The sequence below is a fragment of the Schistocerca gregaria genome, chromosome X (assembly GCF_023897955.1).
Source record: "Schistocerca gregaria isolate iqSchGreg1 chromosome X, iqSchGreg1.2, whole genome shotgun sequence".
Taxonomy (NCBI): domain Eukaryota; kingdom Metazoa; phylum Arthropoda; class Insecta; order Orthoptera; family Acrididae; genus Schistocerca; species Schistocerca gregaria.
In genome coordinates this window covers 426,368,611-426,395,031 of record NC_064931.1, presented here as the reverse complement: position 1 = coordinate 426,395,031, position 26,421 = coordinate 426,368,611, and the positions used below count along the sequence as shown (strand labels likewise).

Genomic DNA, 26,421 nt, shown 5'->3' with positions numbered 1-26,421 from the left:
CTAGGTGGTACCAGACCTTGGGGTAACAATTTCTTAGCGTCACCCTCCGGTAAATCTGCGTCCTTGAGAAGCGACCTCATCTTGTTCTTCACCTTCTTTGTAGGGTCAACGCTGATCTTCCGGTACGAATCGTCATTTAGCAGGCTGTGCATGTTATCAGTGTAGTCCTTATCGGAGACAACAACTGTAGCATTGCCTTTGTCAGCTGGTAAGACAACAATTTCTGAGCACTCCCTCAGATCACGAATGGCCGCCCTCTCTTTATTGATGATATTTGACTTCATTGGCTTGGATTTTGTCAATGCACGACAAGTTTCACGACGTATTTCCTCAGCTGATTCAGGCGGAAGTCAAGCTGCAACCTGTTCAACAACACTAACAATTTCGGCAACCGGAGTGAACTTGGGGTGAGAGTGAAGTTGAGACCTTTCTGCAAAATCGAGAACACATCATCATTCAACACCATGCCACAACAGCAATATTACAGTCACAGAGGAAACAAGAGAACTCCTTGCAGAGGAAGCAAATGAAGCTCTCAAGGAAGTTTACGATTGGTCAGTAAGCAATAAAGTGACATTGAACATAAAGAAAACTAATGCCATGAATTTCAGTTTGAAGATGAAAAATGACAATGTTAAATTAAATGTAGATGGCACTTGTATTGGGTGTGTAACAAATGCAAAATTTCAACGAATGAATATTGATTCTCAGTTGAAGTGGTGTGAACACACAAAGGTACTTGCAAACAGAATGTCATCAGCATGTTATGCCCTTAGAATGCTATCAACAGTATGTAACGTGCAGTATCTGTTAGTTACATACTATTTATGTGTACACTCAGTTCTTAGCTATGGCATCATTTTTTGGGGAAAAAATGCACAAAATATGAACACAGTTTTCAAACTCCAGAAAAGAGCCATAAGAATCATAACCAAAAATGGTAGTTGAGCTCATTGTAAAGATCTGTTCAAAAGACTGGGGATTTTAACTGCTCCATGTGACTACATTTACCAGTCAGTTGGGCACATCAAAAATAACATTTGCAATTACTGCACAAACAGTTCTGTCCATGACCATGGAACAAGAGCTAGACTCAACTTACATTTGCCAAGAAAAAATAAACATAAAACTCAAAACAGCATTTTCTACCAATGAATAAAACTGCACAATAAATTACCAAAAGAGATAAAAGAAATAGCGAAAATACACTTATTTAAAAAGGCAGCTAAAAAGTACCTGTTATGCAATACATTTTATACATTGAAGGATTGCTTAGATAAAACAGAGTAGGGGGTTGGTAAAACAATGTTATACAAATAAATAATAATAATGATTATAAAACATCCAACATTCCACATAACACCTTCACACAATGTTTTTTCCTTTTCTAGAAAAACTAACCCCCAAGCTATCCATAGCACAATACTAACACCTCTTCCTCTTTCTAAGCTCAACAGCTCACTCATTATAGAGGGATGCTGACTCAGTTTTTCAGGATAGCAAATGGGAAGTTGTGGTATAGAAAATGGCCCAGAGGTCACCAGCATGTGTGTGTTTGTGTGTGTAGTGAGTGAAGTGTTATGAAACAATGTGTGTTTAGTATGTGTAGTGACTGATTGTGAGATATGAGTCAACAGTGTGTCATTGAGTATATCTAATGATTGTCTCTAAGTAGAAGTTTGTAAGTATATGTGTGTATGAGTTAGGTCATTTTAAATTGGCCTAAACTTGTAAATACTTTGACATGTCCTACATACTTGTAAAAAGAGATCTGCAGATGAATAAAACTACTACTACTACTACTACTACTACATTACTGTTGTATTTCTACACCTATATTATTACAACGAAAATGTGTCTATGTATTAATGGTACTTGAAATAAGAACTTTTGTACTGGCACTTATAACCAGTCGGCTTCCTGGTATGAAACTTTGAATGTTTTCAACTGATTACTTATTTTCTAATTTGTCTCATTACTTTTTGCAGTGGAGATGTAGGCAGTAAAATTCCGTTGTTTCACAATACCTACACAAGCTTTGGATACAAATAAGCTACACACAAAAAGAGATACATTGTTTCCCTAGTCTTCTGACAAATGTGAAATCTGGCATTTAGAACTATTCCCATTTCCACTCATCAATTATTCACAATTTTTGTGATAAAATAACCTCAGTATTTGTCCCAGACAATTAACAGAAGTCAAATCAAACAAAAAACAAAAAAAATGTTTGTTCTACCTGCAGTTTGCAGTTCGTTCCTACAGGAAGCGACTTCAGTTTCTAAATCACACACAGAGTATTATACAAAAAGAATGAAGAGAAGGAATACCACTTGTATGACTAACCTCATTTGTCATTTACAAAAATATCACTGGACAATAAATTGAATATTAGTTTACAACTTATTAAATTGAATATTAGTTTACAACTTATTAAAATATGCTTGATAAGTAAATTATGTAATGTCACACAATTATTCATTACCATGCCTACACCATTCTTATAACTACAACTTTAAAATTGTTGTGAATACATGCAAAAAAGCAATGAAGTATTTAAAAAGTGTCTGTTTCATCAAATTTAACATATTTATGCCACTTAATTTCCAGTGAAACAACTGGAAGATTTACAATGAAATTTCTTTGTGTGAGTTTCAGACTATCACATCTTGTTGGGAGTAAAACTAACTGTCAGCCTGATGCCTCAGGTTACTGTTTTGAAGCAATCTACATTTTTCTCAAAGTGTTCATATTGCAAACATGAAGTTGTCATATAGATAGCATAGCTTTGGTATTACTGATGTATAACTTGTTAAAAATTTAGCTGGATGTATTAGGAGTCCGAAAGTAGCACCAAGACAAAGAAGATTGCCCTCTGTTATGAAATTAAATTGTTTGTGTGACAATACAGCAGGCTGTGATCTACAAAAAATTCACAGTTCCTTAAGCTCTCAGTAATGCAAATTAATATTTCCAGAGATAACAAGGAAAAGGAAAGAGACACAAGATATTGAGATCCACATAAATACAAGTTATTCATAATCCCAACAAAAGAGTGACAACTAGTGTCTGGGCTGGAGTATACATCAGTGTAATAGAATGTTTCATCATCTTACTTAACTATACATTAAGTCCCTTGTAATTCAAGATAAATTGTAGGTTTGTGTTTAGCCTTTCCTAATTTCATTTGTCAGTATTTTTTATCTATCCCATTAACTTTAAAGGAGAAAGGATTGGTCAATATTTGTGTGTTAATATCTGGCCTGCTTTATGTGTTAATATCTGGCCTGCTGCCATATGTTCTATGTCTGAAATTTTAATACCTTATACTTACTTAACAGCTCCATCTAATTTAGCTCTTTTACTTGATATCTTTAAAATTTAAGAGTCTTTTATGATACAGATGAGCTAAACTTTACACATTTTTTAGGTTCCTGCTAAATATGAAACTTACCTTGTACTGCAACATAGTAGGTGATTTTATCTTTCCCATACATATTTTCTGCTGAACATGAATAATTTCCAGCATCAGTGCTCTGTACTGGACTGATCTGCAGTAACCAAGCATCAATTATTTGTGTACGACTATCCTCTTCAATTGGGTTTCCACTAGAAGCAAGGAATCAATTATAATATTGAAGCAAGTGAAGATAAAAAATTGAAATTTTACAAGAAATGGACCATATATGTTTATCTTGAATTATGATGTAATATGTATATCTGGGTATATCACTTTTCATCAAACAGAGGAGGCTATGAGAAGAAAACAGACATGTAGAATAAGTGGAAAATTAGTTAGCTTCCATCAAGGCATTTCCATCAATACGAATTTGTGCCAAAAATTTTATGAAAAGTACTCACAAGATAGCAGCTTTCCAAATGTATCCCTGTACATAAAAACTAAAATAGAGAAAAAGCAACTGTTTCCTTTTCCTTTCATAATTTTTTTCAATTAAATATTGTAAGTTTGATACAGAAACAGCCAAAGTTGTGAGATTCGTGTTGTTATTTAATTGCTGGCTAGTTTTGGGTTATCTGAACCCATTTTCTGATCATTCACACCAATAAAGCAAATTATTTTTATGTGTAAAAAAATACTAACCTTGAATTTGTTATATGCTTATGTATAATCTTGGCATGGTTTATTACTGTTTTGGAAAATATTGCTTTGTCTGTCATGATGATTTCAAAATGGTTTCAGGTAGCTTGAAACTGGTCATCTATTAATAAAAAGTGATTCTTGCAACTTTGGCTTCTGTTTCTATATCAAACTATTAACAGGAATTACTGTCATGGAATTAATCGAGCATGCTGTAAATCCATAGAACATTTAAAGGCATGTTAAAATAAAAAGTAAATAATTAGTCCCACTGGGCATACCACGATCCTATCTTCCTGACAATAATTATCACATAATAAGAGTTTTTTATATCTACAAGTGAAAACATACTGTAGATAGCAATATCTTAAAATATTAGAACAAAAATATATATAAATGGTGAAATGTATCTCATTTTGTAATGAGTTTATTAGCACAGCTGTAAGATCATCTAAATCCAGTGGTACATGCTACAGGAGAAGCATTGTGAAACTGGCTTTGGTTTACTGTTTAAATTAGAAGACTACTTATTCTAAGAAGTCTGGAAACTTAGTGCTGCTTACACACATGTCTCATGAAATGATTGTTATAATAAAGTCTGATAAATTCCAGCTCATACATACAACTGCTGATTGTAGTTTGCATGGGGTACACAGATGGAGCCTACATCTACATATATACTTTGCAAGATATTAAAACAATGTGGAGCAGTTACAGCTAATGTTCTGAGTTACATCTGTAATGCATCACTAACTCAAGGTATTTTCCCAGACAGGTTAAAATATGCCATTGTCAATCCTCTCTACAAAAAAAAAAGACACACCACAGATGCCAATAATTACCAGCCCGTATTCTTGCTCACAGCATTTTCAAAATTTGTTTAGAAAGTAATGTACTCAAGAGTGGTTAGCTATCTCAGCAGTAATGGGATACTTAGTAAATCACAGTTTGGATTGAAAAAAAGGTGTTCTACCGAGATAGAAATATACAATTTCACTGCCCACATAATAGAGTCTTTAAATAGTAAAATGTCACCAATAGGAATTTTATGTGACTTATTCAAGACATTTGATTGTGTGGACCATGACATAATGTTACAGAAATTACAATTCTATGGTATAAATGGAACAGAATATGAGTGGTTTACTTCATATCTACAAGACAGGAAGCAAAAAGTTTCTGTATATGGTTTAAGTGATTTAAGGAAGTTTCCCACTTCATCCAACTGGGATGAAATTACATTAGGTGTACCACGTAGTTCGATCATGGGTCTCCTTCTGTTCTTGATATATGTGAATGACCTCTCTTCCTATCTGAAACAAGAAGCTAAACTGACACTGTTTGCTGATGATACAAGCATCATTATTAATCCAGCAACTGAAACTACAATAGAAAATGATACAAATAATGTCTTTGGAAAAGTTACTAATTGGCTTTCTGCAAGTGGGCTTGTTCTGAACTTTGAAAACACAGCACATACAATTTTCTACTGCAAGGAGTACACTTCCTTCAATAAATATAACACGTCAACAGAAGTCAGTAACTAGGGTAGAGCATACTAAGTTTTTGGGTGTACATATAGATGAGAATCATAAATGGAAAATTCATATTTTGGATCTCCTAAAGTGACTAGGTTCTGCAAATTTTTGCAATCAGAGTAATTTCTAATTTTGAGGATACAGAAATTAGCAAGTTAGCATACTTTGCATACTTTTACTCTTTGATGTTATGCAGAATAGTGTATTGATATAACTCAACACTTAGGCAAAAAGTATTCACTGCTCAAAAGAAAGTGGTCAGAATAATATGTGGGGCTCTCAGTCGCACATCTTTTATGCACCTGTTTAAAAGGTTAGGAATTCTTACAACAGCCTCACAGTACATTTACTCAGTAATGAAATTTGTTCTCAACAACATGGACAAGTTTAAAAACAACAGTGACTTACACTATCCCCTTCTTAAGCTATCTTTGGCACATAAAGGGTTAAAAATATGCTGCTGTAAAACTTTTCGCTAAATTACCATATGAAATAAAAGGTCTGACAGACAGTAGTAACAGTTTTAAAAATAAATTGAAATCATATCTCCTTGACAACTCCTTCTATACCATAGATGAATTTTTGAATAGGAATAAATAAATCTATAGGCATAATATATGCATGATGTGCCATTTAAGGGCTGGGGTAGGTAACAAAAATTTTGATCTCCCTTTTTTTTTTTTTTTTAAAAAAAAAGGAAGGAAGAAAAGAAAACCTTCATTCATGTGTGTATTTCTTATGCACTTGACACATTTCACACGGTTACCATGAGATTGGTTGAATGGGACATGTAACTAACTAAAAATCCATCGTTTGGTTCATGGCAGAGGGGTACGCTATTCCACCACTAGTCATTTCCTTTTCTATTCCACTTCCAAATAGAACAAGGGTTAAAAAACTTACTTTATTTCTCCATACAAGCCTGTTGTCTCCTATCATCATGGTCCTTACATAAAATGTATGTTGTTGTTGTTGTTGTGGTCTTGAATCCTTAGACTGGTTTGATGCAGCTCTCTATGCTACTCTATCCTCTGCAAGCTTCTTCATCTCCCAGTACCTACTGCAACCTACATCCTTCTGAATCTGCTTGGTGTATTCATCTCTTGGTCTCCCTCTACAATTTTAACCCACCACGCTGCCCTCCAATACTAAATTGGTGATCCCTTGATGCATCAGAACTTGTCCTACCAACTGATCCCTTCTTCTAGTCAAGTTGTGCCACAAACTTCTCTTCTCCCCAATCCTATTCAACACCTCCTCATTAGTTATGTGATCTACCCATCTAATCTTCAGCATTCTTTGTGTAGCACCACATTTCAAAAGCTTCTATTCTCTTCTTGTCTAAACTATTTATCGTCTATGTTTCACTTCCAAACATTGCTACACTCCATACAAATACTTTCAGAAATGACATCCTGACACTTAAATCAATACTCAATGTTAACAAATTTCTCTTCTTCAGAAACGCTTCCCTTGCCATTGCCAGTCAACATTTTACACTCCGTGAAATTGAAATAAGAACACCGTGAATTCATTGTCCCAGGAAGGGGAAACTTTATTGACACATTCCTGGGGTCAGATACATCACATGATCACACTGACAGAACCACAGGCACACAGACACAGGCAACAAAGCATGCACAATGTCGGCACTAGTACAGTGTATATCCACCTTTCGCAGCAATGCAGGCTGCTATTCTCCAATGGAGACGATCGTAGAGATACTCGATGTAGTCCTGTGGAACGGCTTGCCATGCCATTTCCACCTGGCGCCTCAATTGGACCAGCGTTCGTGCTGGACGCGCAGACCGCGTGAGACGACGCTTCATCCAGTCCCAAACATGCTCAATGGGGGACAGATCCGGAGATCTTGCTGGCCAGGGTAGTTGACTTAACCTTCTAGAGCATGCTGGGTGGCACGGGATACATGCGGACGTGCATTGTCCTGTTGGAACAGCAAGTTCCTTTGCCGGTCTAGGAATGGTAGAACGATGGGTTCGATGACGGTTTGGATGTACCGTGCACTATTCAGTGTCCCCTCGACGATCACCAGAGGTGTACGGCCAGTGTAGGAGATCGCTCCCCACACCATGATGCCGGGTGTTGGCCCTGTGTGCCTCGGTCGTATGCAGTCCTGATTGTGGCGCTCACCTGCACGGCGCCAAACACGCATACGACCATCATTGGCACCAAGGCAGAAGCGACTCTCATCGCTGAAGACGACACGTCTCCATTCGTCCCTCCATTCATGCCTGTCGCGACACCATTGGAGGCGGGCTGCACGATGTTGGGGCGCGAGCGGAAGACGGCCTAACGGTGTGTGGGACCGTAGCCCAGCTTCATGGAGACGGTTGTGAATGGCCCTCGCCGATATCCCAGGAGCAACAGTGTCCCTAATTTGCTGGGAAGTGGCGGTGCGGTCCCCTACGGCACTGCGTAGGATCCTACGGTCTTGGCGTGCATCCGTGCATCGCTGTGGTTCGGTCCCAGGTCGACGGGCACGTGCACCTTCCGCCGACCACTGGCGACAACATCGATGTACTGTGGAGACCTCACGCCCCACGTGTTGAGTAATTCGGCGGTACGTCCACCTGGCCTCCCGCATGCCCACAATACGCCCTTGCTCAAAGTCCGTTAACTGCACATACGGTTCACGTCCAAGCTGTCGCGGCATGCTACCAGTGTTAAAGACTGCCATGGAGCTCCGTATGCCACGGCAAACTGGTTGACACTGACGGCGGCGGTGCACAAATGCTGCGCAGCTAGCGCCATTCGACAGCCAACACCACAGTTCCTGGTGTGTCCGCTGTGCCGTGCGTGTGATCATTGCTTGTACAGCCCTCTCGCAGTGTCCGGAGCAAGTATGGTGGGTCTGACACACCGATCTCAATGTGTTCTTTTTTCCATTTCCAGGAGTGTATATCCTCTCTACTTTGACCATCATCAGATATTTTGCTCCCCAAATTGCAAAAATCCTTTACTACTTTAAGTGTCTCATTTCCTAATCTAATACCCTCAACATCACCCGACTTGCCCGATTAAGGGACCTGACATTCCACACTCCGATCCATAGAATGGCCATAGAATCGGTAGAAATGTATGTTGGTAGGTATAAAATCATTTTGCAGTCAGCACCAAATGCCAGTTCTCTAAATTCTCTCAATAGTGTTACTTAAAAAGAATGTCACCTTGCCTGCAGTGAGTTCCTGAAGCATCTCTGTGACACTTGTTGTTGTTTGAACCTAATGGTAAGAAAACTAGTCACCCAACTCTGAATTGTTTTGATATTTTCCTTTAACCTGACCTGGTGTGAATCCCAAACACTCAAATGGTACTCAATAATGGGTTGCACTAGTATTCTGTATGTGGTCTCCTTTACAGATCAACCACACTTTCCTAAAATTTCCCCAATATACTGCAGTCAGACATTCGCATTTCCTACTATGATCCTTATGTGCTCATTACATTTCATATTGCTTTATAATGCTATGCCTAGGTATTTAATCAATGTGACTGTCAAGCAGCAAACTATTAATTCTGTATTCAAACATTACAGGTTTGTTTTTCCTACTAATTTGCATTAACTTACATGTTTCTAGATATAGAGCTAGTTGTCATTCATCACATCAACTAAAAATGTTGTTTAAGCCATCTTGTATCCTCCTACACACACTCAATGATGACACCTTTCCATACACTACAGTATCATCAGCAAACAGGTGCAGACTGTAGCTTACCATATGAGTCAGATCATTTATGTATACGGTAAATAACAGCACTCCTATCGCACTTCCCTGGGCCCTCCTGATGATAACCCTTGCTCTGATGAACACTTGCCATCAAGCACAGTATACTAAGTTCTGTTACTTAAGAAGTCATTGAGACACTCACAATTCTTTGGACTTATTCCATATAATTGAACCTTTGTCACCAGCTGACAGGATAGCACCACGCCAAATGATTTATGGAAATCTAGGAACATGGAATCTTTCTGTTGCCCTTCATCCAAACTCCATAGGATATATTGTCAGAAAAATGCAACTTGAGTTTCACATGAGTGATTCTTCCTAAAATCATGCTGATTCATGGACAGAAGCTTTTTCCTGTCAAGGAAATTTATTACATTTGAACTCAGAAGATGTTCAAGGATTCTGCAGCAAACCAATGTTAAGGACATTCATCTCTAATATTTTGTGGACATTGGTTTACTCTTCTTGTATATGCAAGTCACCTTCACTTTTTTCCAGTCACCAGGACTCTGCACTGGGTGAGAGATTCACAGTAGATGCAAGCTAAGTAAGTTGTCAATGCTGTTGAGTGCTCTTTGCAAAATCGCTATGTGCTCCATATGAGTGTCTGAGCAATGGTCAAACAATGGTATGTTTGCTTGGTTCTTTTGTGTGAACAATTTCTTAAATGTGAAATTTAAAATTTTGGCTTTACTTTTCCCATCTTCTACTACACCATCAGGCTGGTCAACAAGTGACTGGATAGAAGCTTTAGACCCACTTAGCAATTTCATGTAGGACCAGAATTTTCTTTGGTTCTCAGCAAGGTCTTTACCTAAGGCATGGAAGTGGCAGTTGTTGTAAGGATCATGCACTGATCTTTATACAGATGTACAAGTTTCTATTAACTTTTGCCTGTTGTCATTTGAATTTTCTCTTTTGAACTGACAGTGCAACAGCCCATCTTTCCTCAATGTTTTTCAAATTTATTTGTGAAATCACGTTGGGTCTTTTCCATCCTTAATCCATTCAAATGGCATACATTTCCACAGAGTACAAATTGCAGTCTATTTAAATTTTGCCCACAATTCCTCTTCATCCATCATACTGAAACTAAATAATACCAGTTCATTAATTTTCTAAGTGGGTTGCTAACAACTGTCTATCTACTCTTTCTTGCAGAAATACTCAACCAGCATTCTTGAATTATGGTCACTAACCCTTGTCTCTATACTGACACCATCAATTAGATCAGGCCTGTTTGTAGCTACAAGATCAAAATATTTCCACTGCATGTTGGCTGTCAAATTAGCTGCTGAAGACAGTTTTTGGAAAATGTGTTCAAAAGAACTTCACATGTCTGTCTGTCTGCACCCCCTGCAATGAATCCATAAATGTCCTAATCTTTACTCATTTGGTTAAAGTCACCTCCAACTAATATTGCATGATCTGCATACTTCTGTGCTACTGACCACAGACTTTCTTTGAATGACTCTAAAACCCTCACAGAGGAATTACATGGCCAGTGGTGAAAACATTCAACAATGAACTTGATTTCAGATAGATGTGTTATATATGACCAGATAACTTCACTGTCACAGTCAAATTCAACTTCAGTAGAGACAATATTTTTGTAACTTCAATGAACACACCCCCTCCTATGGCATCTAGTCTGTCTTTTTGATATATGTCTCATGAATCTCTAAATATCTCCTCCCCAAAAACTGTATGTAATAAACAATCAGGCAAACCGTGGGCTTTGTAGAGGAAACACAGACATTAAACTTTCTATAAGTGTACCACCAATAGAAAGCACCAATTGCTATTAGCCAGCATGCATTAAGGAAAGGGCTGGAAAAATTGATGTGGTGACACTCCCAGGCCTGCAAAGGTTGCAGCTACAGAGACAGCATTGCCCATGTTGTAGCTTACTGTGATGTGGGTTGAGAACATGCTGTAACCAAACAAATGATATCACCATCTGAACCAGGCCCAGAAACACAGTGGAAGGCTAATGCCTTGGTATGTGACACACCCCAATGATCAGTGTGCAGCAATTGCAGGATTTTCGAACAGAGAGCAGAGGGAACCACTACGTGAAGAGCTAAATAGTCCATATCAAGGAGCAGAACACCATCCATGATAGAGAAACAATTATGAAACACACAGCAGCTATGGAGGGGGTCAGATGCCTGTCATGGAGGTGCCTCAGGCCAGCCATATTCTATGAAATGTACCGCTTTTCATAAAATCGTATCAGCATGACCTGAACACTAGTGTTTGGAAAACCACCAACAGTTTGTTGGGCACATTCATCAATGCGGAAACAGAGTAACTTCTCCCAATCAAAAGCTGGGGTCAGATGGACTGGAAGATAGGAGAGCACATCAACATTTGCATGTTTAGCCCTGGGGTGGAAGTGAATCCTGTAGCTGTACTGAGAGAGGAACAGGACCTAACATTGTGTGGCAATGATGCTGAGGGGTTAAACTGTGAATCTACCGGCTTATGATGAGGTGGAATTTTACACCATAGCGGAAAACATGAGAATACTTTAAGGCATAAACCATGGCAAGTGCTTCTTTCACTATTTGTAAATATCTCATGACAGCCGAACTAAGGGTCTTTGACATGTATGGAACAGGCTGCTCAGAGCCATCAGAATATTTATGAGCTAACTCTGCTTCCAGCCCATGCTGGGATGAATCTATTGCTAACACTAGATGCCGACACAGTTGGTAGTGCAGATAGTAACATAGACTTCAGTTTGGGAAACGCCATTTCACATGCCTGCGACCACTGGAAAGACATCTCCCTATGCAGCAAGTCAGTAATCATTGGTGATAAACAACTTTAACTAAAAAAACCTGGAGTTCCTTCACCAATACAGGACACATAAGAGGAACAATGGCAGAGACATTCAGATGAAGGGGTTTGTCACCAGCGCTGGAGACCTTGAACCCAAAATAAACAACAGAAGGGTGAAAAAGGTGGCACTTTTCCAAATTACACTTTAACCCAGCGTACTGAAATATCGAAAAGAGCATATGTAAGTTGTTGAGATGTTCAGCAGTGGAGCAGCTGGAGACCACAATATCATCAAGATAGTTGGCACAGACAGGCACAGACCTCATGAGTTCTTCAAGTAACTGTTGAAAAATAATTGAGGCCCTGGCCTTGCCAAATGGTAACTGCAGGTATTGATACATGCCAAGATGCATGTTAATGAACAAGAGGCATTGAGAATCAACACCAACAGGAAGTTGCAAATATACGTCAGAGAGGTCAACCTAGGAAAAATACTGACCACTACTGAGCATAGCAAAACGTTCGTCAGGGCATGGCAAGCCTATTGACCTCCATGTTCACTTGGTCATGGAGCACCATTCCCACTTTGTGAGCCCGAAAGAAGTGGCTGAAGGTTTCATGGTGATGTGGGCTTTGAAATTATTGGCACAATCCAAACCCACAGAAAACAGGGTGGAAGATTCAGAGCACAAAGAGCTGAGTTATGTATAGGGCACTTGATCAGAGACAAGATTAACTTCATCGGAAACAGTAAGCCCAAAAAGGTTAAAGGCATACAAACCAAACAAATTTCCAGTCTGTGCAGTGTTCACCACCAGAAACGTCAGTGATGTACCATAGTTTTATAGTGTCTGGGGCTGAGAAACTATATAAAATCTGAATACTATGTTTATTATAAGTGACTAATGTATGTGACACTCGTGCTAAAGTGGGAGAAACCAAGTCCATGCACGTCTGCAAATTGAATTATGACACGGCAGCACCAGTGTCGGTTGCATATGCAAAACCTTCTCATAAACCTTGATGTCAATAAAAAGCTTAATAGGAGGAAAGGACATTGCTGATACACAATTGACATCCATGTCAGCTGTTGGGATTTTGGATTACAAACAAGAGCAATGTGGCCCATTTTGTTGCACTGGCAGCAATTGGCCCATTGCTTAGGACAATCCGGCCTATGAAGAGCGACAAAACATGGTGGACAAGAGGGAAGCATGGGGTGCTTGTGTTGTTGTGCAATACAAGGCTTGCTGTGCAGCTGCAGCTGCAGCTGCGGCTGTGGCTGTGGCTGCTGTAATGAGTTGGACTGGCCGTTGTGATGTTTTGCTCACATTTGGACCATTACCACCATATCATACCCCTATGAACCATCCAATAAACACACCATGATTCCATTTGAGTACCCAAAGCCCTCAAAACCTAAAACTATTGTGTACTAGCCAGAACATTAGAGAGGGAGGGGTTTTCACATTGAATGGACCACTCACAAAAATCACAATTGGGGGCCAACTGAAATCATTTGGTCAGAATATGACTCTTAATGGACATCAGTGACAATGATGGCTTTAACTGTGAAGGCCAGCTACCCAAGTCTTATAGAATGTTCTGGTTTCTTGTGATACCAATAGAACTCAATCTCCATCAAAGATGCTGCATCCTCTCTACCAAAATGTCCTTAATCCAGTCACAAATTTCACTTGATGCCTCATATGACCATAATTTTGATAATAAGCATAAGTGTGGCACTGACTCAAATGCTTTTCAGAAATTGAGAAATACTGCATCTACCTGACTGCCTTGATCCAATGGTTTCAGTATGTCATGTGAGAAAAGTGTAAGTTGGGTTTCACATGATTGATGTTTTTGGAATCCATGCTGGCTGGCGTGGAGATCATTCTGTTTGAGATACTTCATTCTGTTTGAGCTCAGAATATCTTCTAAAATTCTACAACAAATTACTGTCAAGGGTATTGGATGGTAGTTCTGTAGATCACTTCTTCTGCCCTTCTTATGGGTGGGTGTGTTCTGTGCTTCCTTCCAACTACTGGACCCAAGTTTTTGTTCAAGGGCTCCAAATAGACTATAGTTACAAGGAGGGCTAACTTAGCTGCAAATTCAGTATAGAATCTCAGAGGGATTTTATTGGACCTCAGAGCTTAGGTTAATTTTAACAGTTTCAACTGTTTCTGAACACACTGCTCTAATACTTATGTCACTAAACTTTTCAGTCATACGAGGATTAAAGTAGGACAATTCTCCTGTGTCTTCCATCGTAAAGGAACATTTGAAAACAGATTTAAGCATTTCAGCTTTAGCTTTGCTATCACCAATTTCAGTTTCTGAGTCATTTGCTAGGGACTGGACACTAACTTTGGTGCCACTAACAGCCTTTACATTTGACCAGAATTTATTAGGGTTTTGAGAAAGATTATCTGACAGTATGCTACTACAGTAGTCATTGAAGGCTTCCTGCATTGCTTTCTTAACAGCTAAATGTGTTACATTCAGTGTCTCTCTATCTACAGTCCTATGCTTTGTTTTACACTTGTTATGCATCAGTCTCTACTTGTTTAGAAGTTTGTTTACAGTGAATGTATACCTAGGAAATTCCCACCCATTATGAACTGTTCTACTGGGTACAAATCTGTTCAGTGCATGATCAACTCTTCCTTTAAATTTGAGCCATAGCTCCTCTACATGCGCTTGCCCTGTGCTGAAAGTTCCAAGTTTCTCATTGAGATACGACACTACTGATTTTTTGTCTAGTTCACTGAACATATATATCTATCTGCTTGTTGTAGCTGTCCCTTGAACTTTGGTAATTATTTTTGCCACAACCACATCATGGGTACTTATATCAGTTTTGATGTAGACATCCTCAGAGAAGTCAATCTATTTGTTGCCATTAGGTCCAATATATGTCCTTCATGAGTGGGCTTCAGAATTATATGTTGTAGGTAGTTTTCAGAGAAGGCATTTAGTAATGGGTCACAGGATGTTTTATCATGCCTACTGCTAACAAAACTTTAATTTTCCCAATTGATTGTTGGGTGGTTAAAGTCTCCACTGATGATTACAGTATGCTTGGGGGACTTACATAAAAGTGAACAGAGGTTTTCTCTGAAGTTTTCTGTTACATCTGGAGAAGAGTCTCATGGTCAACAGAAGAATACAATTACCATTCTATGCTAATCCCTGATACTGAGTCTTGCCCAAACAGTCTCACTTGCATCTTCAATTTCTATCTCAGTGCATTTGAGTTTCTTGTTTAATGTAACAAATACACCACCTCCATTTCCCTTAGCCTGTTGTTTTGACATACACTTAAATTTTCCCCAGAAACCTCAATGCCAACAATCTGAAGTTTCAACCAGCTTTTTTTACCTAGGATTATGTGAGCTTCACTGTTCTTCAGGAGCCCTTCAAACTCTGGCACTTTGTTGTGAATCCTTTGGTAGTTAACCACTAGGATTTTAATAGTCTCACTTTTGGGAGGCATTACTTTCAATCTTACACTAATACTCCTGTGTTCCCTATAGCTATCATTATCTGGATTGGATGGAGAGCTTCCTAATATAAACAATAAAAAAAGGTTGCAGCTTCTGATGTATAGTGCACACCTGATCCATTAGAGGTGTTCTACATTACTCAACCCTATAGTGCAAGTTTAGGAATCTGTACCCTCAATTGTCACAGAACCTTCAAAATCTTTGGTTCAGTCCTTCCATTCATCTCAGAACCAAGGTACCATGGTCATTTCTGGGGACAATGCTGCAAATTGTGAGCTTTGTTGAAACTGCTTGGGCGGGGCTGGTCTTCTCAACCTCCTCTGATAGTCACTGGAATAATCTGAGTACGACCTCAGTGACCAGGTGACAGGTATCATTTGTTCCAATGTGCAGAACAATCTGCAGTTGGTTGTGCCCTGTTCCCTTAACAACTGCCAGAATAGCCTCTTCATCATGTTGAATGATGCCCCACAGGCATTCAAACTGATTGCACCTGGTGCTCTTTCCCATCCCTTGCTGCCATTTTCCTAGGGGGTACCATCATTCACCAAATGTTTAAGCTGCCAACAATGGTAATAGACCCCTAACATTTTGCATTTGCCTCTTCAAAACATGTATCCCAAGTAGGAGAAATGATTTCCACTGGCTCAGTTCCAGTGAAAGACAGAACCTTGAAATTGTTGGTTAGGGGGTTATATACACAACCCTGAGTCTTCCCTGGTTCCCATCTACCCTGTACAGGATGCTTAGATCTATCACTGAAAAGCCACTTATGGTCAAGTGGATGATAATGACAGATCCCATATTTCCTGCAGAGGAACAGGCTCCACAGAAGAGGATAGTATTTGAAGTACCTTGGGTACCAATATCACCAGTAGATACCTCTCAGGAGCGCTTCCAAAACACAACACACAGCTGCCAATCATCTCACAACAGTCACTGTGTTTTCCATATGGTTATGAACATCAACCAATTTATCCTGTGTTCAAGAATAGCATTTACAGCAGGGCTGCATTTTGGCAAGTGTAATGTATTACAGGATAATGAAGAAATTGCTTTAAACTAAGCCTGCTAACTATCACAACACTTCAACTCACGTCTAGTAACCTATGCTGATGACACCTCCCTCTTATTGTAAATCCCAGCTACTAACATTTAAAACAACTGCTTGTTATGAGGCTGAAATAAACAATATTTGTGGTATTGCATCAGCAGAAACAGATAGCATTAAATTTCTTGGTGTCCGCCTGGACAAAAACCTCTGTTGGATAAACCACATTACTTCTATGTGTGAGAAAATCAGCAGTAGCTTGTATCTTATGAGTCAGTTGGCAAAAATAGTGCCAATCCAAACACTAAAATTTGCTTAGTATGGAACATTTTCTGTATTTCTTAATTATGGTATTGAACTGCAGGGTTGTGCAGCAGACCTGCACCTGAACACAATGTTAGTGTTACAGAAAAGAGCCATTAGGTTAATGCATGGATGAAAGTACAGAGAGTCCTATGGTGAAACCTTTATCCGACATAAACATCTAACAGTATATTTCTTGTATTTGTATAAACTTATTTTTTTTTCTGAATAGTAAAAATAACCTAAATAAGTGAAGTGATACATATATTAATGATACTAGAAATAAGGGGAACTACTTGAGGTAGAGGACAAAATTAAAAATAGTTGACAGTAGTCCTTACATTAACAGGCAGATATGGTTCAGCAAGTTGCCACAAGCTTTGAAATATTGTGAACCAAAGCTGTTCCAAAGGAAGTTAAAAGTCTTCTCAGTAAATAAATGTTTATATACAGTCAGTGAATTCAAATCTACTTGCCCTCTCTTGTAACACGTAATTAGAATATTAAGACAAATGTATGTACCATTACTGTATGTAAGTGCTATCTATAGTAATCTTCTCAACCTATGTATGACGTTTGCAAAAGACATGAGCTTGATGGCCTACACACAAAAAATGTAAATAAATAAATATTTTAATCTGTTGAGCTAAAAAATTACTACCGTAGTTCCATATAAGAACTGAAGCAAATATACAAAACAACATATCTATTAAGGCACCAGAAAAACATATGGTCAAAATTACTAGTGTTTAAAAACTTTTTGAGGTTGATTATAGTTGTTTGCAAACTCGAAAATAGGGCTAATTTATGATTAATGTAGATACTATATACTCCTATCTTAGGGAAAACCAGATATAACACAGTATCTCAGTTACAATATCTGCTGTAGATGAAAATGGATCAATAAGATGGATCATATGGTGTCACACAAAGGAAAATTTCAAAATCGGCTTCTACATATATATAAACATGTGAATTGCTGGGATTTTTTACTTAACTGTTTCTGTGCCAACTTCTACAATGGCGTTGTGAAGATGAACACTGCAGCATGAGTTTATCTTGGTCAAAATTGCGAAAATGTGAAGCACCAACAAAGTATGTCTTGTGCCCATTGTAGCTAATCATTGAAACAGAAACTTTTGCTGTGAGATGTTTCCATGAAATTATAATCACTAACTTTCTCCTCCAAATACCAAAACTTTTTTTCGACTACCAACTACATAAGAAGAAATGACCACAGTGATAAAATAAGAAAAGTCAGAGATTGCATGAAATATTCAAGTATTCACTTTTCCCATATGTTATTGGAGGCTGGAACAACAGAAAAATAGTCTGGAAGTGGTTCTACAAATCCTCTGTCAAGCACTTAAGTGTGAGTTGGAGAGTAATCATGTAGATCTAGACACAGATATGGATAAGATCATTATAAATTGTGCTGTTATCACATTGTTTGGTCCAGTAAATGATCATTGCTGCCCATGACTCTCCTGTATCCACTCTTTGTACACATGCATCATAGCCATATAACAGCACACTTTGTTTGAGACCAAATGTGGAAATACCATGTTATGAACCCATTTATCATCAATTATTTCTTCCCTTTTGATGTCACTCACCTGCTGAAACTGTGACCTTCGATAACTATAGAATAGCTTTCCTTGCAGTTAGACATGTTTTATCAAATGCATAATTATTAAATCTGATGGTAATTTTAGGTACTGTTTTGCAGTCCAGCAGGTTCATTTTACCGTAGTTGATACAGTGATCATGTGCATCATTTGGGCTTTAAGAAATGGTCGCGAAAAATACAGAAACTGCAATACTCCTTTTGTGAGCAACTTATGCTGGGTTCATGGGATTTTCCTCAAATTTGGGCTTAGCAAGGTACTCAAGACTGCTTTCACTGCATGGAATATTCAGAGTATTTCTTATGATAGAACAGAAAATTTTACAGTTGTTACTTTACCAAATTTCCTCCCTTGTGCTCAGAGTCTATGCCAATGAGAATACTTGTAGATAAGAAATGTGGAATGTATTTTGCATTATAGGTGGTGATTCATTATGAGGTGCAAATTTTCAACTACTTTGGGAGTTTCTCCTAACTTGTGATATTATGGAAACAGCCATTGACCGTTTTCATGACAGAAACAAAAACCACAAGAACCAGTACATGGAGTGTTATCACTCAGTTTTGTGGACATTAACATTTTTGCAAAGGTTTACAATGTTTTATGATAATAAATTTGATGTAGTAATGGGTGAGTGGCAGTTGTTAGTTTCACAGTCAAATATATAGTGATTTAGCACCAGCTGATTTCATATTTGAGGGCAGATTTTGATCAGGTCAGGGAGGTTATCATTAAATGGACTTGGCAAGGTTTGTTAGAACCTGAATAAACTGTTTTTTTTTTCCAAGAAGACAGGACTGTTTGGTTTTGGTGTGACTTTCTGACCTTCAAATCCTAGAATTGATATTCTGAGAGTTAGTTTTTTCTTTCCTAATATTGCTGAGGACAGTCCATATTTCGTAGATAAATGAATAATATTAGTGTTCATTCTCTGTCAGGCTTATGAGATATCAAAACCTGCCTGTTTAGGAAACAAATGGGTGGGATGAACTTACTTATATCTCGCCCCAATATCAGAGACTGATCACTCAACACAGTAATCTTAGACTTTGAGATTATTGTTAGACAGTGAAGCATAAATTATCTACATCTACATCCATACTCCACAAGTCACCTGACGGTGTGTGGCGGAGGGTAACAAGAGTATCTCTATTGTTTCTCCCTTCTATTCCAGTCTTGTATTGTTCATTGAAAGAAGGATTGTTAGTATGCTTCTGTGTGGGCTCTAATCTCTCTGATTTTATCCTCATGGTCTCTTCGCGAGATATACGTAGGAAGGAGCAACATACTGCTTGACTCCTCGGTGAAGGTACGTTCTCTAAACTTTAACGAAAGCCTGTACCGAACTACTGAGCGTCTCTCCTGCAGAGTCTTCCACTGGAGTTTATCTATCATCTCCGTAACGCTTTCGCGATTACTAAATGATCCTGTAATGAAGCGCACTGCTCTCCGTTGGATATTCTCTATCTCTTCTATCAACCGTATCTGGTATGGATCCCACACTACTGAGCAGTATTCAAGCAGTGGGTGAACAAGCATACTATAACCTACTTCCTTTGTTTTTGGATTGCATTTCCTTAGGATTCTTCCAATGAATCTCAGTCTGGCATCTGCTTTGCCGACAATCAACTTCATATGATCATTCCATTTTAAATCACTCCCAAAGCGCACTGCCAGATAATTTATGGAATTAACTGCTTCCAGTTGCTGACCTGCTATTTTGTAGCTAAATGATAAGGGATCTATCTTTCTATGTATTCGTAGCACATTACACTTGTCTACATTGAGATTCAATTTCCATTCCCTGCACCATGTGTCAATTTGCTGCAGATCCTCCTGCATTTTAGTACAATTTTCCATTGTTACAATCTCTTGGTATACCACAGAATCATCCACAAAAAGCTTCAGTGAACTTCCGATGTCATCCACAAGATCATTTATGTATACTGTGAATGACACTCCCCTGCGGCACACCTGAAACCACTCTTACTTCAGAAGACTTCTCCCCATTGAGAATGACACGCTGCGATCTGTTATCTAGGAACTCTTCAATCCAATCGCACAATTTGTCTGATAGTCCATATGCTCTTACTTTGTTCATTAAACGACTGTGGGGAACTGTATTGAATGCCTTGGGGAAGTCAAGAAACACGGCATCTACCTGTGAACCCGTGTCTATGGCCCTCTGAGTCTCATGGACGAATAGTGTGAGCTGGGTTTCACACGAGCGTCTTTTTCGAAACCCATGCTGATTCCTACAGAGTAGATTTCTAGTCTCCAGAAAAGTCATTACACTCAAACATAATATGTGTTCCAAAATTCTACAACTGATCGATGTTAGAGATATTGGTCTATAGTTCTGCACATCTGTTTGATGTCCCTTCTTGAAAACGGGGATGACCTGTGCCCTTTTCCAATCCTTTGAAACGCTGTGCTTTGCTATAGACCAAAGGATACACCGCTGCAAGAAGGGGGGCAAGTTCCTTCACGTAATCTGTATAAAATCGAACTGGTATCCCATCAGGTCCAGGGCCTGTCCTCTTTTGAGCAATTTTAATTGTTTCTCTATCCCTCTGTTGTCTATTTTGATATCTACCATTTTGCCATTTGTGTGACAATCTAGAGAAGGAACTACAGTGCAGTCTTCCTCTGTGAAACAGCTTTGGAAAAAGACATTTAGTATTTTGGCCTTTAGTCTGTCATCCACTGTTCAGTACCATTTTGGTCACAGAGTGTCTGGACATTTTGTTTTGATCCACCTACCACTTTGACATAAGACCAAAATTTCTTAGGATTTTCTGCCAAGTCAGTACATAGGACTTTACTTTCGACTTATTGTGATAAAGCCAAAATACCTGAGTACTTATCCATGATTAAACAGAAGTGACTGCACAAAAATAGAAGACATAACACAGGATACAATAAACACAGAATTTTCAAAGGACTGAACAGAAGATATAAAATGGAGCTTGAAATTAAATTTCTGTATGAGTGGGAATGAAGACTGAAGCTCACAGTGCCCATGGGGACAAATGTGCAATTTACTTGTATCGCAGTCTATAATTGTGAAAGAGGCCCTCAATGAACTCATCACACAGCTTTCACACATGTTCTGCACCTTTGGGGATTTTAATGCACACAGTGATCTGTGGGACTCAGTTACCATCTGCTCCCAGCATTGAGCAGTTGTGAGCCTCTTCTTGGTTTATTACTTATGTATTCTAATGATGGGACAGAGACTGAATATTTGCTTTTCAACAGGATTATTCTCTGCCATTGATCTCATTATTTGCTGTCTTAGCCTTGCACACAGTATTCAGTGTGAAGGAGCTGACAACTTTCTCTTCAGACACCACGTCTTGATACAGATATGAGTGTGATAAAGAGCGGTACCTAAGTGAAAGCCATCCATCAATATGCTAAGAAAGCAAACCATATACAGTATGGTTACTGGCTGTGTAAAGACAATGCCTAGAATTGTGGATTACACCACTAGTAAGATGCACCATGCTCCTGACACATATATGGATCATTCCCAACTAAGTGCACCAGTGGTTGCTAGCTGACCTCTTATTTGAATGAAATTTTACAAATACTTTCCTTACAGAAAAAAATTAGCTTTGTAAAGTTTCAACTAAAGACACAAAAAATTCAAGGTTTTATATAGCTTTCATCAGGGTGCTGCAAAATGTGAGTGAACTCTATGAAAATATTAGTTAAATTTGAGATGGCTCTAAACTGAAACTAGTGGTAATCCCTAGAAGGTATCTGAATCAGACACACAACTGTTTGTTCCCAGCACACTGTTGAAGACTGTGTCAGTTACCATTCTCATGTCTACATGAAGACAAAGTTGGGGAAAAATCAATCACAACAATTTTTCAACTATTTTATGACCCTAATACTTAACAAACAATTGAAGAACATTAAGCACCCTTTAATAGTTCTCCAAAGAAGTTACTTGAAATAAGTTTTAGCAAACTACAGCACATATTTGTGAATATTCTAGAAGTTATTAATATGTAAACACACCATCTGGGCACATTATCATCTGGTGCCAGACATTGGCAATGCACACCTCATAAACAATATCATGGGCTTATTAACTGCTGGGTTTTGACACAGCGCAGTGGTGCATGACACCAAACTTATCCAGGCAGCAGATATGCCAAGCTACTGGAGCAGTTCCACGTGACCTCCAGGTGCTCTATAAAAGGTATGTCACACCATTGTGCTCTAAAATAATATTAACACAGGCCCATTAATTTCATGTAGGCCAAGACATGTTACTCTAGGCTGTTATGCTAGTGCCAAAGCAGAGTTCCATGCAATGTTGAAAGAAGGCATCATACACGCTTCTAATAGTCTCTGGTTGTTGGCTCTACACTTGGTGCCAAAAAAGTGTGGCATGTTGTGCCCATGCCTCTAATGGTACAACAATGCCATACCTATTAAGAGACTACAATTATGCATTATCTGGGGCAACTATATTTAGAGTGCCAGGCTGTGCGGAGGTCTACACACAAATTCCTGTGGCTGATGAGGACATACTGAAGACAACTATTGTTACACCATTTTTCCTACTGACATTTGGCTTATGAAATGCTGCACAGAGTTGGCAGAGGTATATAGTTACAGAGCTACAAGGTTTGTTGTATTGTTTCACATATCTAGATGACATCTCCATTTTTTCAGATATGGCGGAGGAACACCAGCAGCACTTAGTCAAAATCTTTAGGCATCTGGATAAATATGGGGCTGTATTAAACACTGCCAAGTGTGTTTTTTTGGGAACCTGAAGATTGTCTTTTTAGGCAACCTGATCTTACCAGAATGATCGTTACCACTTCTGTTGAGTGACTTTGCACTGTATGCCAGATACTTTGTTACAGCACAATCAGGCCACAATGGTTTATTGACAAACCTGCAGATATATTGAAACATAATTTCTCTGAACAATACAGCCAAACAAGTATGGCCCCTCTAACTATTGGTAGAATTTATAGAAGAATCGTATAATCAATGGAAAGAGAAACCTCCTGTTATGTAGGTCATATTTCAAGAAAGCTGTTGAAGGCTTGCTGTGATTAAATATGCTACGTTTTGGATCATATCTGCAACATCTCCCTTAGGCAAGATGGGGTTCCAGAAAGATTGAAGTATGCATTTTTAGACACCTTTGCAAAAGTGAGGATGCCACAAGTATCTCAGACCATCATAAGATCACCCTAGTCTAAGCATTTTCTAAAGTTGTTGAAAAAGTTACGTAGACTGCTCTGCGAAACTTAAAGACGGTTTAGGTAAAGTAACTCACCATATTAATTACTCAGTGGAAATGAATGAAGTGAGGGAAAATATTGCCAAAGGTATCCCAGACATACACAGAAAGTTGGACATCATATGACATGAGATCAATGTCACAATAGTGCGAAATGGGGCCAGCCCCCAAATATGACACAGTTGAATGAACTGGAAAAGGCAGTGTGTGTGTGTGTGTGTGTGTGTGTGTGTGTCAATCAGAAGCAGTTATAGTGCAATGTGGTGATGTTCTTCATTACAAAATGGACTGGAGGCAACATCTGGATGACTTCACATGAAGAAGAACCATCGAGAAACTTGAAGAAGGATGAAGTGTGATGAGTGTAGCTCAGGAGTTTGGAATTGCCCACAACATTGCTTCATATGCATGGGCAGCTTTTGGAATCACAGGGACTGAAACATGAAGAAGGATGAAGTGTGACGAGTGTAGCTCAGGAGTTTGGAATTGCTCACAGCATTGCTTCACATGCATGGACAGCTTTTGGAATCACAGGGACTACTGCCTGAAGGCAAGGAGGTGGTAGACTATGGTCAATTACAAAAGCAGATGACTGTTACAGTGTGCAACAAGCAAGGAGGACACACATCAAACACCATGTGCAATTGAAACTTCATTTCACATGACTGCAAGGCACAAATATAATGCTCCACAGTCACTTGGTAATTGCATGGGATGACCTCTTTGCCCAACAACAAGTTTGTTGTGTTCCACTGACAACCGCACATTGGTGGTACCATTTGGTATGGTTGAAAGAGGATAAGGAGTGGACTAATGAGGAATGGTGTTGTGTGTTCGTTTTGGATGAGGGCAGATTCAGTCCGAGTAGTGATTCAGGATGTACCCTTGCATGGTGAGAGATGGGAACACATAATGGAGGAGCATAGTTGAACATGATCATTTTGGTGATCCAGTTGTTAAAGTATGAGGTGGCTAATGTTGTATGGGTGTACTGACCTCCAAATCTTTGAACACAGTACACTCATCAGTCATTGTTATTTTGACATTGTACTCCTTGTTTCATGTGTGACTTTTCGGGGTGCTCTTGACCCCGACTTCCTTTTTTATCGATGGCAGTGCACAATTGATTCAAATAGTGCAGGTGGCGGAGCTCTTGGAATGAAAGTGTTATTGTGACATTGTACTCCTTATTTCATGCCTGACTTTTCAGGGTGCTCTTGACCCCAACTTCCTTTTTTATCGATGGCAGTGCACAATTGATTCAAATAGTGCAGGTGGAGGAGCTCTTGGAATGACATGATATTCAGTTAATGGATTAGTGTGCCCATTCCCTTGACTTACACCACATTCACCAATGATCATCCATCAGTTGTCAACTGTCCAGGTGGAGGAATAAAATGAATGCTCTACCACAAGAACTTCTTACCAACCTTGTGACCATAGTCTACAGAGCATGCAATGCTGTCTGTGGAGTTCACCATCTTATTACAAACAATGTCCAGGGGAGTAACATTAATTGCTGTGAATTTGGTGTAATTATTGTCCATGAATAAAAGTGTAATTTCTTTTCATATCAGTCTATATTTATTCCAGCTACTTTCTGTACTATACTGTAGCAGTTCTTTTTATGTATGTTCCAAGTTTCATCAAACTGTTACTTGGCAGTGACACATCATGTGATAGCCACTTTTGTCATTGAGTTCTGCACAACAGTGTGTAACAAGTTGCTGTCACACATTGGAAACCTGAACATCATTAACAGTAATGACTATGGCCTTCAAAAAGCAACTTTGACAATTCGAGCAAGCTTTTCATTTACCAGTAACATGATGGAATCCCTTAACAGAAATAGGTTGCCAATCTATGTCTTGGGCAATCTCTTAAATGCTACAAGATACTTCTAGAGAAGGCAATCACTATGTACTCTCAGGTCCTATATATGATTTTCTTGAATCTTATCTTAAAGAAGAAGTAGAAGACAGTCATAGGTGTCTCAAATGGCATATCGCAAGATGTGTCCACTTCTGAGTGAGGTACAATATAGCATGGTTCAATGCTTGCGCTCTTGGCATTTGTGATATATGCAAACAATCTGCTTCTATACAGCCACAAAAATTGTAAGTTCACAATGTTTGCTGATGACATGGGCATTGTTATGGATAACATCACAGCTGTTAAATTAGAGTCTGATGTCAATGACATAGTCGAGGCAGTTCTGGCCTGGTTCACAATCAACTGCCTACCAACAAATTTAAGGAATACTAATCTCTTCCACTTTCACTATAAGCACTAGAACCCAAAATAAATAGTTATTGCACATAATGACCAGACCGTAACAAAAGTGTACTCTTCAAAATTCCTTGGCATTCAAATAGGTAGCAGGATGATTTAGGAACACTATGTTCTCCAATCATGAAATTGGTTACCATCAACAAAATTTGCTTTAATGGTGATATCCCATCTTATAGAGTGCAATATA

General features: G+C 38.8%; 1 protein-coding gene across 1 annotated transcript in view; it reads right to left on the bottom strand.

The window, feature by feature from the left end:
* The window catches only part of LOC126299577 (Down syndrome cell adhesion molecule-like protein Dscam2), a 212,234-nt gene that overhangs the window by 119,627 nt on the left and 66,186 nt on the right, over window positions 1-26,421 (bottom strand). The window contains exon 7 of the mRNA XM_049991586.1: window positions 3,455-3,609. Within this exon, the coding sequence (XP_049847543.1) occupies window positions 3,455-3,609 (155 nt within the window). The remainder of the gene's footprint in view (window positions 1-3,454; window positions 3,610-26,421) is intronic.